Here is a 17,671-nt window from a genome sequence, read left to right on the forward strand (position 1 = left end):
GTGGAATAGGTGAATTGGGTTAGGAACATTGGCCGTTGGGCATCCGCTGTGTTAAATATATGCTGGATAAGTTGGCAGTTCATTCCGCTGTGGCGACACCAGATTAATAAAGGGACTAAGCCAAAAAGAAAATGAATGAATGAAATGGGGACCTTGCAGTAGTCATTGGAATTGGTAGGGACATGTCCCCTTCATCCATGCTAAATCTACGCCCCTTTAATACACACACACGCGCACATATTATGTCAAAACAAAGATTATTCTGGATGCAATAATCTTGGCCAAGCACAAAAAAAAATAATATTGGGAGGCTTTCATTGATTTACTGAATCAGTTGATTTTCTCATTCACAATTGTGCCAATGGTTGGTCCAACTTCTTCTCTTTGTCTCTCCAGATTATTCTTGGACACAACCAGGGATGCCAGATCTGTAAGAATGATGCAGGTCACATGGTCAGGTGCAAAAGTCCTCATCATTTTCACCTTGCTGCAGTTTGTCCATCCAGAGCTTGCTGAGGGTCCTTCGGCTCCAGGTAAGAGTGCATGTGCCTGTATGTTTTGAGTTGTGTGGAACAGACACATAAGCCTACTAATTGCACATGAATTTCCAAAAAAAGGCTTTGTGTCTTTATGTGGACACTTGCACAAAACAATCAGGACTTTTATATTCTGCAGGGCAGGCTTATGTGCTTTTCCCATGTGGCTCTGGTGTGTGTGTGTGTGTGTGTGCCCCCTCGTCTCAGATGCCTTTCCAGTCAGATGATGAACTGTCTGTTTGTGTGATAGACACCATTCAAGGGATTGTCAGATCAACTGCTTCTCTATTTCAGGTGAATGATGAATAATGTTAAACGAAAGGGGGATTTCAAGATAAACAACAGACATCAGTCAGAGCCGACTGCAATCTTCTGCTTGTGTGCCTTTTATCTGGGGTTTGAGATGTGAATGCATTTAGATGTATGAGACACGTTGAAGCTTTTTAGGGGCCATTTAGCTTAAAATTAGTTATTTAGTGTGCCTTTGTGCTAAACTAACATGACTTTATTGATTTGGTGGAAAATGTAGGGCCTGTTAATTTCAGGAATGCCAAAAATGCACTGCAAATTTGCCATAGAAATAGCCGTGTGACTTGTGCATTTTATTCTTTTGTTTCAGGTTTGAGTTGGGGAAAACATTTAGTTGTATGAGACACATTGAGGCTTTTTAAGAGACCGTTTACCCCAAAATGAGTTATTTATCAAGCCATTGTGCTAAATCAACGTAGCTTTATGGATTTGAGGAAAATGTTAGACTTGTTAATATTGGGAATGCCAAAAATGCTTTGGAGTTTTTCTCAGGAATTTTAATTTAGTAAGTAGTTTTAAAAATGTGTATTTTTACTTAAGTACATTTTTAGTGCAGTATTGGTACTTTTTACTTCACTATTTTCCTTCAACCTGCAGTCACTACTTTATTGTCTATGGGAATTGGCTGAGTAAAAAAATCAGTCCTGTGATTCAAAATCAAACCACACACAGAAAGTAAATTGCATCATACTGAACTACCTGAAGACATGGGTGCTTTATAAATGCAGCAAACCATTAGGAAGCATTAAAAGTGTCCAAGAAGATGTCCAAAATCTTTACACGCAATGACCCAGAGGCTGCATGTCACTGATGAGATGGAGGATGTTTACTTTACGGTGACTGAAATCACCAAATAGCCTTAAACAATAACTAGATGCACTACAGAATGTTACGTGTACACACAAATTGCATGTAAACTAATCAGCTGTTCACAGTGTATTACCCACTACTCGCTACTCTTGAGTACTTTTTACTTTTAACTCCTACTATAGAGTAATATTTAAAACAGATACTTTTACTCGCACTACAGTTTGGGGCGAGTAATGATACTTTTATTTAAGTGTGAATTATTTTATTTTTTTCCTTCTCTCACTACTCTTTCCACCACTGGATAAATGTTTGTGAAATCAACAGTTTTTTGTGCATTTTCAGAGAAGATTCTTCACTGTTTAAACAACTGCATGCATGAAAAATCTAGTTAAATGAATGCACTGTAAAAATACAGTTAAAATACAGCTAAATGTACTGTATGTACTGTAAAAGTACAGTAAAATGCAGTTGCAAACAAGTTTTAGGTTAGTCATTTCAAATTACATTAAATTACAGTAAATTGACTTAATTAACTTAAAGTGTTGATTAAATTGAAGTTTTTAACTTATTGTAATTGGGAAAAGTAACAAAAACATGGCTATTTTATTTTACAGTGCTTTTGTTCACTTTCAAGTTAAACTGCTTTTTAAAATTTGCTGTAGTGTTTATGTTTGGGCATGGAGTAATTTAGCTAAACTGCGACATGGTCGTTTTCCGGAAATATTACCAACGATCCATTAGGGAATGTTTTTCCCTCTCTTTCAGTTTAAAATTGTTGGCAAAGTGCTGGCAACAAATTTTTTCCCCCACATCCCATAATGCACAGCGCATCGGACTACAGCAGCTGGATTAGTCCAAAAAGGCACAATACTTTTTGCAGTTGGGTCTGTTCTAGTTCGGATCATGTTCACACCACAAACGAACCGCTCCAGGGTTCATTTGAAAGTGTACCAAGACCACCTCTTCAGGGAGGTCTCAGTACACCTTTTTGTCTGCTTTTGGTGCACACTCGAGTGCGATTGCTACATTCATGGGTCAGAGTGTTCCAGTTCTCTTTAGCTTGAAGGAGTAGGGCTATAGGGAAGAGCTAGATACCCCCCTGAAACGAAGATTTTTCAGGAGCATGGCTGCACACGGAAGTAAAGAGATGCTCAAATTAGTATTTTTTTTTTTGTCATTATTACACATTTTTGCAACAAACAAACATATGATTTAATACATTCATAACAGTGTTTGCATTTTACCATCATGGTTAAAAAAAAAAACGCTTAAGTAAAAACAGCTAAATTTCCCCATTAATAAATTGCTATCTGTAATCCATGATATTATCTCCTGTATAGCAGTTCCACAACATTGACACTCAAATACCCTGTCAGAAAAGTCTAGCGGCTGGGAATGACCTTCTTACAGTGTCTGCTATAATGTTAATGCTATTTTTGTGTGTGTTTACATAGAAGAATATGGCCAGAGTGTAAATGCACAGTACAGTTACAAGCTTATTGCCAAATGATATCGTTATGATAAAATGATATCGTTGCCTTCAGTGATTTCCTGAAGGTAAATACCAACATAACACAACTGGAATAACTACAGCAGTCGCAATCGTCAATCTCGTTTGAAGCAAGAGATTGTGATGACATATATGATGACGTTTGCAGGTGTTGTAGTGGTCTCCCATTTCTTAGGGGTAAATTTTGAAACCCTTCCCCTTTACACTCGGTTTCAAGGGATAGAAAATAGAATTGGGATTGGGCCTAAATATATTTTTGCATTTATTTCTTTATTTAGTGTCTCTACAAATTTTTCCACCAAAGCTTTGCTTCATTAAAAACTCTTCTTTATCTCGTAGAGTTTTATCTCAGGACAGCTGAGTGACCGTGTCATGAATTCTTCATCGCTAGCAGCATATTGTACTAGTAAAGTATAGTTTATTCCCACAATTCATCACAAGCGACTTCAGCAGCAAGCTCATGCTTTTTGTCCCTGCGTTTCTCCATTTCTAGATTTTTCTCTACCTAATTCACATCAGCCTCCCCGCAATCACCCTGTTATTCAACCATTTTCTTCTTTATTGCTTCACACTCCTGTCCGTTATGATTTCTTTTCCTCACTTGTTTACCTTCCTTTCTTTCATCCCCCCCCGTATCCCTTTGCCTGCTGCTTCAGAAACAATTTACTTGTCAGCTCGGTCTGTTGGTGCGCGTCTCTCCGGGTTTAATGTTCTTTTCTGGTGTGTCGTTGGAGGCGGCTGTAATTTCAGTCGCTAGAAGGCATGCGGTGATGCCTTTTGCGAGCCCGCATTGATAGTTGGAGCCTGATATAGCAGCATTAATGAACAGAGCCCGAGCCGGGAGCATCCTGCCTGAAGTCCAATTCAGTCCACCTGATGCGCAGCGCAGCATCGCTGGAACCCAAACGGAGCTGTAAACAGATGCTGCAGCTGAGCATGATGGGACGCGTTCTCTGATGGCACATTCGTTTGATGAAAACGAGGCTGTGTTGTGGGAATTGATATACACACTGAAAAGAAATATGGCAAAAAGACACCGAAACAAAAGCTTTTGTATCTTACAGCTAACAGTTTCTTAATTAACAGTATTTTATTGACAGTATAACTCAAGTGTTTTTTGTTTATTTACAGTTGTGAATTGCATTATGGGATGTTGGGATGTTGATCTCTGCTCTGTCGACTTTTGATGTTGAAAATTCAACTCTACAGTTTAACAAAGTGACTTATTGGAATTTTAGTAGCTTGAAAAAATGTCATGTATATAACATAGAGGAAAAAGTTAAATAACAGAGAATGTAATGGCAACTTATTACAAGGTTTTTGTAACGTAATACAGTGGTCCCTCGTTAATTGCGGGAGTTACGTTCTAAAATAACCTGCGATAGGAAAAATCCGCAAAGTATTTTTCACATTTATTACAGATGTTTTAAGGCTGTAAAACTCCTCACTACACACTTTATACACTTTTTCTCAGACAGACGTTAATATTTTCTCTCTTGTTTAAACACTCTCTAAGTTCAAACTTTTCATAAAAAATAAGTCCAGTATTATAGAATGAAACCAAAGATCAAAACCTGTTGTCAGGCGTAAACATGTCAGCAAAAGGTTCATAAAGCTTTTTAGAATTTATGCAAATAAAGTTGGCATCCAGCGTAAAGTTCTTTTTACTGCAGTCGCTGATCCACAAAACTAAAGCAGACTCCATCCTTAGGGGGGCTGGCACAGCGGATGCGCCGTGCACATGACAGTTGGAAGTAACACACACACTGGACGCGCATATTCGCGTGTTTTTTAAAATAAAGTTATTCAGATGGTGCTCTGTGGCGTGGCAGACATATGAACAGTGTCCTGAGTCGTAACTGGGCACTGCAGACAGCCACCGATTTGCGGCACCGCTGTGCATACCCTGATATAACTTATGTTTACAATACTAAAATGCATGGAGCTGCATGGCGCATCTGGTGTGCAACCCCCTTTGCGATGGTCTTGTTGCGGACAGTTGCAACCCTTTTTGCATCCTTGTTGAAACTCACACTGCTAGCAGTCAAAGATTTGTTCATTTTCAAGCTGAATTCTGTACTGTACAGTACGAAAGGTGAACCGCGTTATAGCGAAGGACCACTGTTTACGACACCAACACAGACAATATATCACTTTAAACTATTATAAATGTTATTAAAAGTTACTTTTTCAAGTAACTTTTCAAGGTTGAAACTTGTTGGAAGGAAGATCAATGTCCTATAATGCAATTCATAAGCAGAAATAAACAGGGGAAAAAAATTAAAACGAATCGCAAAATACGGAAAACTGCTAATTTACGGATATTTTTTACAGCGTACTTTTATTTTATTACGTTAATCGGGTTTCAACTAAGTTTTTACATTAAGTTTAACTTAATATTTTTAGTCAGTTTGACTAATGTATGTTGAGATGACTAGAAGAGATCATTTGATTCAAGTAAAAGTGTAAGGTAGTAAGAATTTTTTTTTTATTATTTTTTTTTTTACAGTGCAATGCTGTACTGTCAAGAATAAATCAGTAAACTTTACGGTAAAAAAAACTGGCAGCTGTGGTTGCCATAAAAGTAATTTCTGTAAAACCGTAAAAGTAATTTCTCATTTTTACAGTAAACTACTGTATTTCATCAATTTATAGATGTAATATGTCTGTATTGTCATTACCTTATTTTAGTAAGTTAATTGGTTTTCAACTATTTTTTTTGTGTAATATTTTTAGTCAGCTTGACTGATTTATATTGAGATGACTAGAAAAGATCAACTGATTCAACTAAAACGGTAGTAAGACTTGTTTTTTTTTTTTTTTTTTTTTTTTTTTTTTTACAGTGCAGTGCTGTAGGTTTAAGTTTATGCTCTGGTGTTACTGTAGTGGTATCAGTTCCTCAGATGGCACTGAATTTATAGTCCGTGCGAAATCAAAATCGAGTTTTACTTTTGAAAAGATACATTCTTGGTTCATTTTGAGTCTTGGTGTACTAAAGTGGGGGAAATATCTCACATTTGTTGCTTTTAATAAAAACAAGGATTTTCTGTTTGTCTAACTCAATTTCCTTTTCAATTCTTGACCAAAAGTCTGCATGAATCGGAAGTTGCTAAGACTTTATTTTAGTTTGTCTATGTAATAATAGCAGAAATGATACACTGAGTAGGGCACAGGGCTTTCTTTTTTGCACGTCATTCCCTCATAGCAAACTAACGGTAAGGGGATTTGGCTGTTGCAGAAGTCGTCAAACTGATATTATCAAAAAAGAACCGCCACTCCAAACACAGAACCAAATCTTCAGACTTTAAAAATTACTAAAGCAAACTTTTTTATTTAATGGATTAACTTTGACAAATGAATTTTCCACCTAAAGAATAACAGTATGTGCGCTAGCAAAATAAACATTCCAAATTGTGACTTTAAGGCCAGTTTATACCTCTGCGTCGATTGCTTGCGGTAGCTATGGGGTTTAGCTTTTGCACAATTAAAATAATTTACACAGATATACAATTTTTAGAGGATGCATATCTCTGAACTTCACCTCTTAACCCAGCCACCATTGGGGAATGAGCAAATTATACTATATATATATTTAATTATACACACACATGGCTTTCTGGAACAGCTCTGAGCAGTTCATTCATACAGTAGCTGTTCTGTTCACAACTGTAGAAATGAAATGTAACTTCGCTTTCCAGTTAATGGAATAATTTGGCCTCCAAATCAAATTTCAAATCAATTTCATTTGTTTATTTATTATTTATTTATTATTATTATTTTGCTGAAGTAACAGAAATTTGCAGGACAGTGTAGTCATTATTGTCATTCAAGACTTGGAATGATTTATTGACTTGGAAATAGACTTATTTTCCTGTCTGACTATATCATCCTATATAAGCCTATGATCCATTTTTCTTTTTCTATATACAGCATCTCTATCTATAACATCTGTGAGAAAATCCAGACAGAGGCTCTTGAAGGAGGAGCACAATGTGGCCTATAGCTGGATATCTGACCGAATGTATAACGCAGCAGATTTGGTAGCCGTGCATCATGGGAGATTGGCTCATCCCTCATGTCCTGCTGACAGCAGCACTTCAGTCCGCATATGTTCTGTTTGCCCCACCACACCAAGACGCTCCGTCAGTGTCCTACCCTCGGTGATTAAATATGTAGTTAATACAGCGCTATAAGAATATTGAATTACGCCACAGCCGCTGTGACCTTTTTTGAAATTACAGGGCCAATTGTGCGAGACGACCGCAGCACTTTATAACAGGTGCTCGCTGGAACACAGCCTGAAGGAGAATACATTCACACACCACCAAATGCCAACACTTCCCTACCTGCCTGTTTGTCACTATTTATTGCAGCATTTTTTTCTTATCATTATGGTTGCTATATCTATACGTATCACTCCCCTAAGGGGGTTTTACCTGAGGCTGACGCATTTTTCAACACTCCTGGGGTAAAATGCACATGTTACTGCTTTTTATGAGATTTGCCAGATTTTCAGTCAAAACAAACTTGCTTTATTATTCCATTTCATAGGAAATATGTTGCTCCATGTGAATTAAACTACTGCTAAATAGTTTTTAATACACATACATTTATTCCTGTAGTAATTGTGTAACTTTATTACATGTCTAAACCTAACCTGTTAGTTTTATTGTCATAGCAGTATGCATTTCTCCAGATCTTTTAAGGACTTTTAGTATTGTAAAGAAATAAACTGATAAATATTTTAATGTTGATAAGCACTCTTATACACTACCTGACAAAAGACTTGTCACCTATCCAAGTTTTAGGAACAACAAATAATAACTTGACTTCTAGTTGATCGTGTGGTATCAGAAGTGGCTTGTATGAAAGACGAAGGCCTCTAGATTACGCTTATTTTACCAAAATAAAATATAATCTTGATTTTTAATGATTTAATTACATAAGACATAGACATAAGTCTTGTCACTTAACAGAAATAATGCACAGTATAGATTATAAAGTCATGGTGCAGTGGAAAAAGAATTAATATCGTTTATGACTCCCATGAGGTTGGTCGACTGATTCTTTGTATTCATCTTCAATGTCTCTTTCATCTTACCCCAGACCTGCTCAATAATGTTCATGTCTGGTGACTGGGCTGGCCAATTCTGGAGCACTATGAACTTCTTTGCTTTCAGGAACTTTGAAGTATGAGAAGGAGCGCTATCCTGCTGAAGAACTTGCCCTCTCCTGTGGTTTGTAATGTAATGGGCAGCACAAATGTCTTGATACCTCAGGCTGTTATTGTTGCCATCTCCTCTGGAGATCTCTCACACGCCCCCATACTGAATGTAACCCCCAAATCAGGATTATTACTTCAAGATACTTGACTGATTTCTGTGAGAATATTTTGTCCGTGGAGGTTCTAATAGCTCTTCTGCAGTATGTGTGATGATTTGGATGCAGTTGAACAGATGATTCATCAGGGAAATCTACCTTCTGCCACTTTTTCCAATGATCAACTAGAAGTCGAGTTATTATGTGTTACTCTTACAACTGGGATCGACAACAAGACTTTTGTCAGGTAGTGCATTATTACAGTTTTATATAACTGTATTCTGTGTTTTAAGAAATGTTGACAACAGTTGAGAGGCTTAATATTTTTGTGGATTCTGTATAAATATATATATTTATTTATTTATTTATTTTAAATGTAGAATCATAAATGCTGTGACTATTACACAATTGATCAGTTTAAAATAAACATTTAAGTGCTGACTAATATTTATTAAGTACATCTACATACTATATTGTTTTTTATAATTAGTATGAGTGTTAGGTTTATACATACATTTTCATGATCACTTTAAGAAATACATGGATCATGTTAAAAAAGTGTTGAATATAAGAACATTGATAGTATTAACCCCATTATATTGAATTAAAATTTTGTGTGTATACACATACATTTTATATAGTTTCTTTTTTGGTACAATTGGTAAAGTTGGTGTTTGTTTTATAGCTGTATTTTTAAGCTTTTCAAATCTTTATTATGTTTGTTGGCCAGATTTAATATCTTTTATCTTAGACTTCTCTCTTAGCTTAGCATAAATCATTGAATCAGATTAGATAAGAAATGTGATGCCTCATTCATTCATATAGTTTCCATATCGGGCTAGAAAATAGTAACTTTTATTTCTCTGTCTGTCTTAGTACACAATGTAACTATAGAAGAGTTAAGCTTTAAATAAGAAAATAATTGAAGCTCTTTTGAATGAGATGCTAATGGTCTAATCTGATTCAATGATCTATGCTAAGCTAAGCTAAAAGTGCTCCCGCCATACCCAGAGTACGACTTCAAAAATGGTAAAACTGCACTGTTTAACTCTGGGTGACTTGTAAAATAAGCCTTTTTAAAAACTTATTTATTTATTTATTTTAAAGTGGAGTGTTTCTTTAAGACTTTGGCTTGTTTTTCCCCCTCTAAAACAGCCTGCCTTGTAATTGTAATAATTACGTTATTTACTCTAGAAACAGTAAACAAACCAGCAAATGCACTGTATTGTTTTGCATCCAGTTTCAGCTCATTCGATCACAACAACCTCTTTTAGCCTCTTTAAATGGTGTTTTTCTGCTCCAGTCGCTGTTTTTACCTGAGCCAATCGTTTCCCCCCTGAGGCCTGTTAAACCAATCACCCCTCAGAAGAAGCAGAGTTTGTCCGATTTCATCCAAAGCCATCATCTCCACTTGTTCAGATACACCATTCACCTAAATGATGTGCAATTTAACTGGTAATGTCCGCTCTTGGCACACGGCGCAGGAAAGCTTTTTACCAATGAGACGGCTACAAATCACACAGCAGAGAGAGCAGGCCCTCACCTCTGAAGAAGAGCAATTGAACATTACTTTGCACAGCACTTTACAAATTGCCTTGTAATTGTGTTTGTTTGAAAAACGTTGATTTCAGTGCCATATTTTCATTTCTCTTTTGTCGGAGACAGGGCCATTATTGAAGCACACTGGACTGGACCTGTTTTGATATAGAGCGAACGGAAAGTTCTGTGGAACACATTTAAGCTCTGAAATGCAGAGGTAGGCGCCTTTGTAATTTACTGAGAAAAACATGTCATATATAAAAGATATTTACAGGTTGGCAGGTTTATTAAGAAAGTTCTTTGTTTTGCACGCTTCATCCTAACCTAACATGACACGATAGAGGAACGAACGATAAAAGCTTTTCCACATTCATCACAATAGTTTTGTTTAGTGAGTTTATTGAAACACTGAAACATTTTTAGCTTAAATAGCATGCTTTAATAGTTCATTTATGGTTAACCTGTAGTTTGCAGTTTGGAAAAGCACTGAGTGAAGGATATTTATATTAGATATGACTGATATTAATCATTAAAAAACATTACATCATATCTGTATGCTTGTAAACACTTGAACTACCAAGCAGGTCATTCACAAGTAATTCAACGCTTAAATTTAATATTGTATTAGAAGCTTTTATTGTAAACATGACTTGACAATATGACATCTTATATGAGAGCGGTCAGAGTGACAGCTATGGTCATTTTAGTAGTTAGAACAGGGGTGAGCAAACTCGGTCCTGAAGGGCCGGTGTCCTGCACAGTTTAGCTCCAACTCTGATCAAACACACCTGCTTATTGATAATTAGGGATCTTGAAGACACTGATTAGCATGTTCAGGTGTGTTTGAGTAGAGTTGAAGCTAAACTATGCAGGACACCGGCCCTCCAGGACCGAGTTTGCCCACCCCTGAGTTAGAAGATTCTGGTAGTTCCAGTGTTAATGGACTGCATTACAAAAACCAGCAGACCAGCCATATTGTCACATATCTGAAATGTTGTTCTGGTCATTCTAAAAGTCTTTCATTAAAGTCTTCTCAAAACCCCCAAAGAGTGTCTCACACCTCCATAAGTTCTAAGTTCTAAAAGCTAGAAGATATTTAGCTCAAAAAGCATGCTTGACTATTGTAGTTAATTTTTGGTTAACTTTTAGTTTGCTGTTGATAAAGCACTGAGTGAAGGGTATTTATATTAGAGGCTGACTGATATTAATCATAAAAACCAGTACAGCATATCTGTATGCTTGTAAACACTTGAACTAATGAGGAAGTCATTTTGACTGTTTTTAACAATGTGTAACGGTTTGTATAAGGCTGCATGATATTAGAAAAATCTGACATGGTGATGATTTAGTTTTCTGTGATTTATATATTGCGATATAAATACAATGACCAGATGGCCTAAATAGCTATTTGGTAAGAATTCAGTTACCGAAATTGAATAATCAAATCTAAAATAGCACTGCGTAGTCTTTATTGTATAAATAATTCAATATAATAGTTTTTATTAAATTTACAAATGGTACAATTCATTGTGCCTGAATGCCTTAAACTCTCTTGATATGCTCATACAGTCAGAGGACTTAAAAACACATTAAGACTATACACTTTTGTGCCATTATGTATGGTAAAAATCTTCAGTGACTCCACAAATATCATGTTCTGAACTGCAGCTCCTGGTCAACTATAATCCCAATTTAACATCGCAGATCCTGCGATGTGACTACTGCGAATGCCTACATTGCCATATTAATGCTAAAACGATTTATTGTGCATCCCTAGTTTGTTAAAATAAACCCTACATATCTATAATTTTCTGAGTTTTCCTAAAGTGTATATTTCTTTCTAACATTATTCTATTAAAGTTACAAAATGCAAAATAGCTTTGAGTATTTCTTCCTTCAATAATAACCATATCGCTCAAAATGACTGAAAGCATTTCAGTGTCTCCTAGGTGCCATTTACATATTGCATCTAAAAGTGTGTGGAAAACGCAAGCTTGTTGCTTCCTTAACCAATTTTAACGCACTTTGCACTCACGCTCCTTTGTCATCTGCCATTGCTAGGCGAACATTAACTATTTTCTTATCGGATGACAAGTTGGCCCCTTACTTTTCTATAGGAGTTTTTAGAGAAAGTATCTTGAAAGACTAATTTTATTTTATTTATTTTTGTTAATTTTACCCCTCACAAAAGACTTGAATTACTGGCCGATGGACGATTGTATAATAGATGGCTATAATACTGTATAAATTACATGAGACGCCTAAAAAATTCACTGTAAAAAAAAAATGCTCCAACTCAATTTAAGTTAGCTTAATGCTTTTTACAATTTTAAGTTGATTGAACATAAAATGATTAAGTTACCAGAAAAAACCCTCAGGAATTATTTCAGCTCATTTTAAAAAATAGTTTGAAGAAGCAGCGAAAATTATATTGGAAATGATGCTTTATTTACAAATGTTTTATGCAATATTTCAGTTTTGCTTAGACTTTTAATTTGCATATTTAGATTGAAACATCACTACTGGCTGACTTATAGTTTAATCTCAATGTTGCGTCATCTGGATTGACAGAAATGAACCTTAAGATAAAGCCAAATGCATTGGTCAGCTTGCAAATCAGAAGCAGAAAAGCTTGATTAATGTGAGGGGAATCTCTCTGCGAGTTCACATGCTTTCCTGTAATTGAGGAAAGGATGAAAAAGATGAAGGATAATGTGAGCCAGCGTTATGTTTCTGAAGTGCTGACAGAACAAACATTTACAGCCCACACACTGGTGTTATCTTGGGAAACCCTAATAATTTTCTAGATAATCAAGAAAGATGCCTTGTATGTGTTCTCTGTCCTGGAATTCAATTCAGTTTGTAATCGGTTGAGGAAATCTGAAGCGAAAACAACTCTACACCTTCAGATTCAATAGAGCATTGATGATATTAGATTATTTTTATGATCTCATACATACAAATGACACCAACCGGGAGTGTGTACAAACGAATGACAATCTCCAACTGAAGACAATTTGTTGGTTAATATTTGTATAACACAAAATTGAGTTTTGTGGCTTTTAGTCTGTTCGGCTTGTGAATATTGGACTCAGATAGCTGACTCTATTCTGCTCAAGTTTTTAAAGAAAGAATTACGTTTACTATTGTCTTGTTTCATTTACTGTTATTCAAAAATACTTACAAATGATCATGTTTTCCACCAAAATATTAAGCAGTCCAACATTCACACATTTTTTTTTCAATGATTTCTGAACAGTCATGTAGAGCAGTGGTCTCCAACCTTTTTTTCATAGCGGACCAGTCCACACGACATTTTTACCACGGACCGGGCAAGAGGGAGTAGGATTCGGGGTGTTGACACCTTCTAATTGGGGGTGATGACAAGCTGACAAAACCTTGCTGTCGCTCTGATACAAGTTTTATTTATGAAGAAAATGACAAAGCACTACAATGTTTGAGTGTTCTGTGGTCGTCTGAGATAATTAGTCTATTGAAATGTGTATATTCCTTATAAAGTTTGAAGCTGAGCACGTGACTCGCAGTGCGCTCGCAGCATTCATTCAACTTAGAGTAACTGGATGGCATGAGCATGTTCATGCTGCTTGCGTGCACAAGCCACTCACCTCCATTAGAAATAACGAACTTGCACAAACTCTTCAGCGCAAAAAGAAAAGACGCGATATGCGAACATCCTTTGCGATCTCCAGCAGTTGATCTTCTTGCACAGACATGGTGGATTCACCTGATTTGTTGACAAATGGGTTGTGGATCTATTTTTTGGAAGTTCACGGGTCCTTTGGGCCTTTCCAAAGACTTCTCTTTCTTACTCAATTTGCTGATTGTGGGTTAAACTTAGGTACTCAGGTGGCCGAGATGTAACCGAGAGAATACGGTCATTTTTCAAAAATAAAAGATTTTTTAAAATAAAAGATCCTTCAGACTCGGATAATAAATAAAACTGAAATAATTAATTATTTCATGTGCGGCCCGGTACCAATTGATCAATGGACCGGTACCAGATCAAGACCCGATGGTAAGGACCACTGGTGTAGCGTAATGGCTGTTTCTCAATATGCGTTCTTCAGCAACCTTGCGTTCTCATGTAACGGCATCATCAAGGTTCAGTTCCAATGCTCAAGACCGCAAGAACAGAGAGCATGTGAAACTTCTCGGATGTGTTCTTGATATCGAGGATGCATCAATGCAAACTTGAGCACCGAACTTGCTCAAGAAGTCCCAGAAGTCATTGCGACTGGAGGTGGGAAGCACAGCATTTTATATAGGTTTATTATTAAAGTTCAGAGATATAATTTTAGGGAATAAACACATTAAGGAATAAACACATTAAGGAATAAACACATTAAGGAATAAACACATTAACGGTGTTTATTTGCTAAATTCATATTAAAATCAGTTTTATTTGTATTGTGCAACGTATATTTGTAAAGTCTTTATGCATAGTATATATTGTAAAAAAGGGGCAAAACAAAGCGTTGTATGAATGCTGTAATGTTTTAATAATTTTCGGTTAAAACGCGTGAAGGTCACGTGACCATCAGGAAGATTGCAGCATCTCATTTCTCATAGGATGCGCTCTGTGTTCTCGCGGTCTCCTGAGTTTGTTCTTTCGAGGTGACCTGGCAAGACCTTCAAAAAAACGCAAGTGCGATCTCTGCGCTCTTGGAATTGAGAAACAGCCAATGACTGCTTTGCCATTACAAGATTAAATAGTATTTAAAATATATATTTGAATTTTTCACAATATTATTGTTTCCTCTGAATTTATTTCAGTAACCGTGGCCATAAGTGTCTTCTTGCAAAAAAAGTGTTAATGAATGCTTTAGAATTATTGCCTTTTCTAAGATAAATGTACAGAAATGTATTAGTTTGGCTACAATATTTTTAGTTCCACTAATATTTTGTCTTCACTGTAAAAAGCGATTATCTACTTAAACTTAAGTAAACCTGTTGCAACTGTTAAGTTCACTTAATCTTTTTTACAGCTTTTTACAGTGGATGAAATAAAAGCTTAATTTTGTAACAATGTTTAATTATTATATATATTTTTTGCTTATAATGATGGATTATATAGGGGTTGGCATTCATCCATCAGATATAAAGTTGGAGAGTTGAAAAAAAATAAATAAAACAACAACAACAACAAAAATATGTCTTATGTTGTATTTATTTTATATTATACTATTTTTTATTTCTATCATATATCATATATCATAGCAAATCTTATATCATCATATATCATATCATATATCTCTTGTCATGTCATATTTCTTGTCATGTATTGTCATATCATATCTTTTGTCGTGAAATATCATATGCTGTCTCTTGTCATGGAATGTCATATATCATTTCTCATATCATATCTCTTCTCATATCATATCTCTTGTCATGTAATATGTCATAACATGTATCATATCATATCATCATATCTCAAATCTCTTGTCATCTCTTGTCATGTAATATGTCATAACATATCTCATATCATATCATCATATCTCAAATCTCTTGTCATCTCTCGTCATGTAATATGTAATATATCATCCTGTCAGGTTGAAGTTCTCCTTATATGCAAGTTTGTGAGTAATTTAGTTTTTTAAATATTTCATTCCTCCATCACCTGTCCACTTTCCCCTCAATCTAAACAGTTTGGCCTGTGGAGCGTTTGATGAAAATCATCTCTGTATGTGATATGACACATATCAGCCAAAAGCAGCGGCCACTCACTCATCTCGCTATGGAAGCTGATATTCAGCCATCACAAAATTTATTTTCTCTTCTTGTCTTCATCTTTCCATCGACGCACACCCTGCGGACCCTCGCTGTCTCTGTCGACTCCCAGCAGGCACTCTGCCGAGAGATGATGGCTTATTCCTCATAGCATTTGTTGTGTCTACAGCAATGACACGCTCGTTAAATCCTGAAACGTGTTCGCCACAAGTGTACCGTTTCTGATCGCGCTCGAAATATCAAAGAAAAGTGACAAAAAAATTCCTAGTTTAACTTCTCGGCTTCAGCTAAGTGTTCATGCCAAGCCAGTCAGCGTGAGTCAGCTCCATACAGTATGTCTCTTGATCATATCTGAAAATAGAGCATGTATTGTTGCTTTGAAAGCATCAGACTCTGTGTCTATCGTGGCTTATCTGTCATTTTTGTCAAAGCTTTAAAAAAGTAATGCATTTAAATGGTTTGTTCATCTAAAAATGCCATTCTATCATAATTTACTCACCCTCAGGAGCTTTCAAAATGCAAACACATCACAAAAGTGGTTCATAAGAATCCAACTCTTTTGAAGCCATGAAAAATGGTGACAGAATTTTAATTTGACGCAGTTAAGAGCCATGAAAGCTCGTTTTCTCTGTCTTATTTTTTTGCTCTCCATGTCTTTGTCTTCCATCAAACCTCACCCGGTGCAAACAAAGGACGGACAGGTTAGACAGGACTCTACTGGGCTGTGATAGGAAATCCATGAGGGTACGTGCCAGGGTGCAAAATGAGATTCTCTGTCTTTATAGCCATTCTGCTTCATCCGAATAACATGTTTGAGAACGCTTATTTATTTCGAGAGAGATGTAGGTGTTCTGCTTCTATCATTGCTGCTTTTTATGGTGTTTTTGTGTGTGTGTGTGTGTGTGTGTGCAGGCTTGCATGGTCTAAGATTGCCGTAATTTGTGTTCCCGTAATTTCCCACTCGCTCAGTACCACTTGCTGTTTCCCAGCATGCATCCATCCTCCTATGCATCTGTAAGACTCGAAGGAATATAAGAGAGAGCTCATGGAAATGTAAGCAATTTTTATTACCCTAATGCAAAGACCTGCATGAGTTCCTATGGTTGTTCAGATTGGTTTATGACCGTTAGTGCTGGTTTTGCAGGTAGTCTACTCTTAAAATAGCTACTGAGTATGACACTGTTTATGTATTTGGCCATACAATTCTGCAGATCAGATCAAGTCAACCTTGGAAGGAACCAGGCTCAGTTGATGGACCACTTCTCAAGTCAAGTCATTTCTAAAGCACTTAGTTTGTGCCAAAGCAGCTTTACATAAAGAACAACAAAAAATAATTCAGATTGTAGAACATTTGCAGCATATTAGGCAGGAGGCACTGTAGAATGCCGGTGTAGATCTAGTTTAATTGAAACTGATTTAGTTCCGTTTAATCCACTGAAAAATCCAGATAGAGGCTCTTGAAGTAGCAAAATGTGGGCTGTAGCTGAAAATCTGACTAAATGTATAACGCAGAAGATTTGGTAGCTGTGCATCTTGGGAGATTCGCTCATCCCTTATGTCCTGCTGAGCCAGAGGCAACAATGGCAAGAAACCAAAACTCCAATTGATGGAAGTGGAGATCAAACCTTGAAAGAAGCCAGGCTCAGTCAGGGCAATCATGTTTGCTCTGCTCAAATGTAAAAGTGTCAGACCTGTAGTCTAAAAGATGTTTAAGAGCTTGAGAATGAAGCGTCTATCACGGAGAAGGTGTTGGTCCAAGGAGGTTACCAGGCAGGTGGTTCAGACTAGCCAAAAGGATCTATACAGAGATTTGTCTGCCAATGGGGTATTTGCAGGAATCAGTTTTATGCTCTCAACTCAACGATGACCATAACAAACATTTGCTCTGGATATGGACTGA

The 17,671-nt window shown here is 36.4% G+C and overlaps 1 protein-coding gene across 3 annotated transcripts in view; it reads left to right on the forward strand.

Moving 5' to 3' along the window:
• Positions 1–410: 410 nt before the first annotated feature.
• Positions 411–17,671, forward strand: part of robo1 (roundabout, axon guidance receptor, homolog 1 (Drosophila)) — a 514,376-nt gene continuing 497,115 nt past the window's right edge. For all 3 annotated transcript variants that reach the window (XM_056473875.1, XM_056473876.1, XM_056473879.1), the window contains exon 1: positions 411–533. In XM_056473875.1, the coding sequence (XP_056329850.1) occupies positions 437–533 (97 nt within the window). In that variant the 5' untranslated portion in view covers positions 411–436. The remainder of the gene's footprint in view (positions 534–17,671) is intronic.

The sequence above is a fragment of the Danio aesculapii genome, chromosome 15 (genome assembly GCF_903798145.1).
Source record: "Danio aesculapii chromosome 15, fDanAes4.1, whole genome shotgun sequence".
NCBI classification, from domain to species: Eukaryota; Metazoa; Chordata; class Actinopteri; order Cypriniformes; family Danionidae; genus Danio; species Danio aesculapii.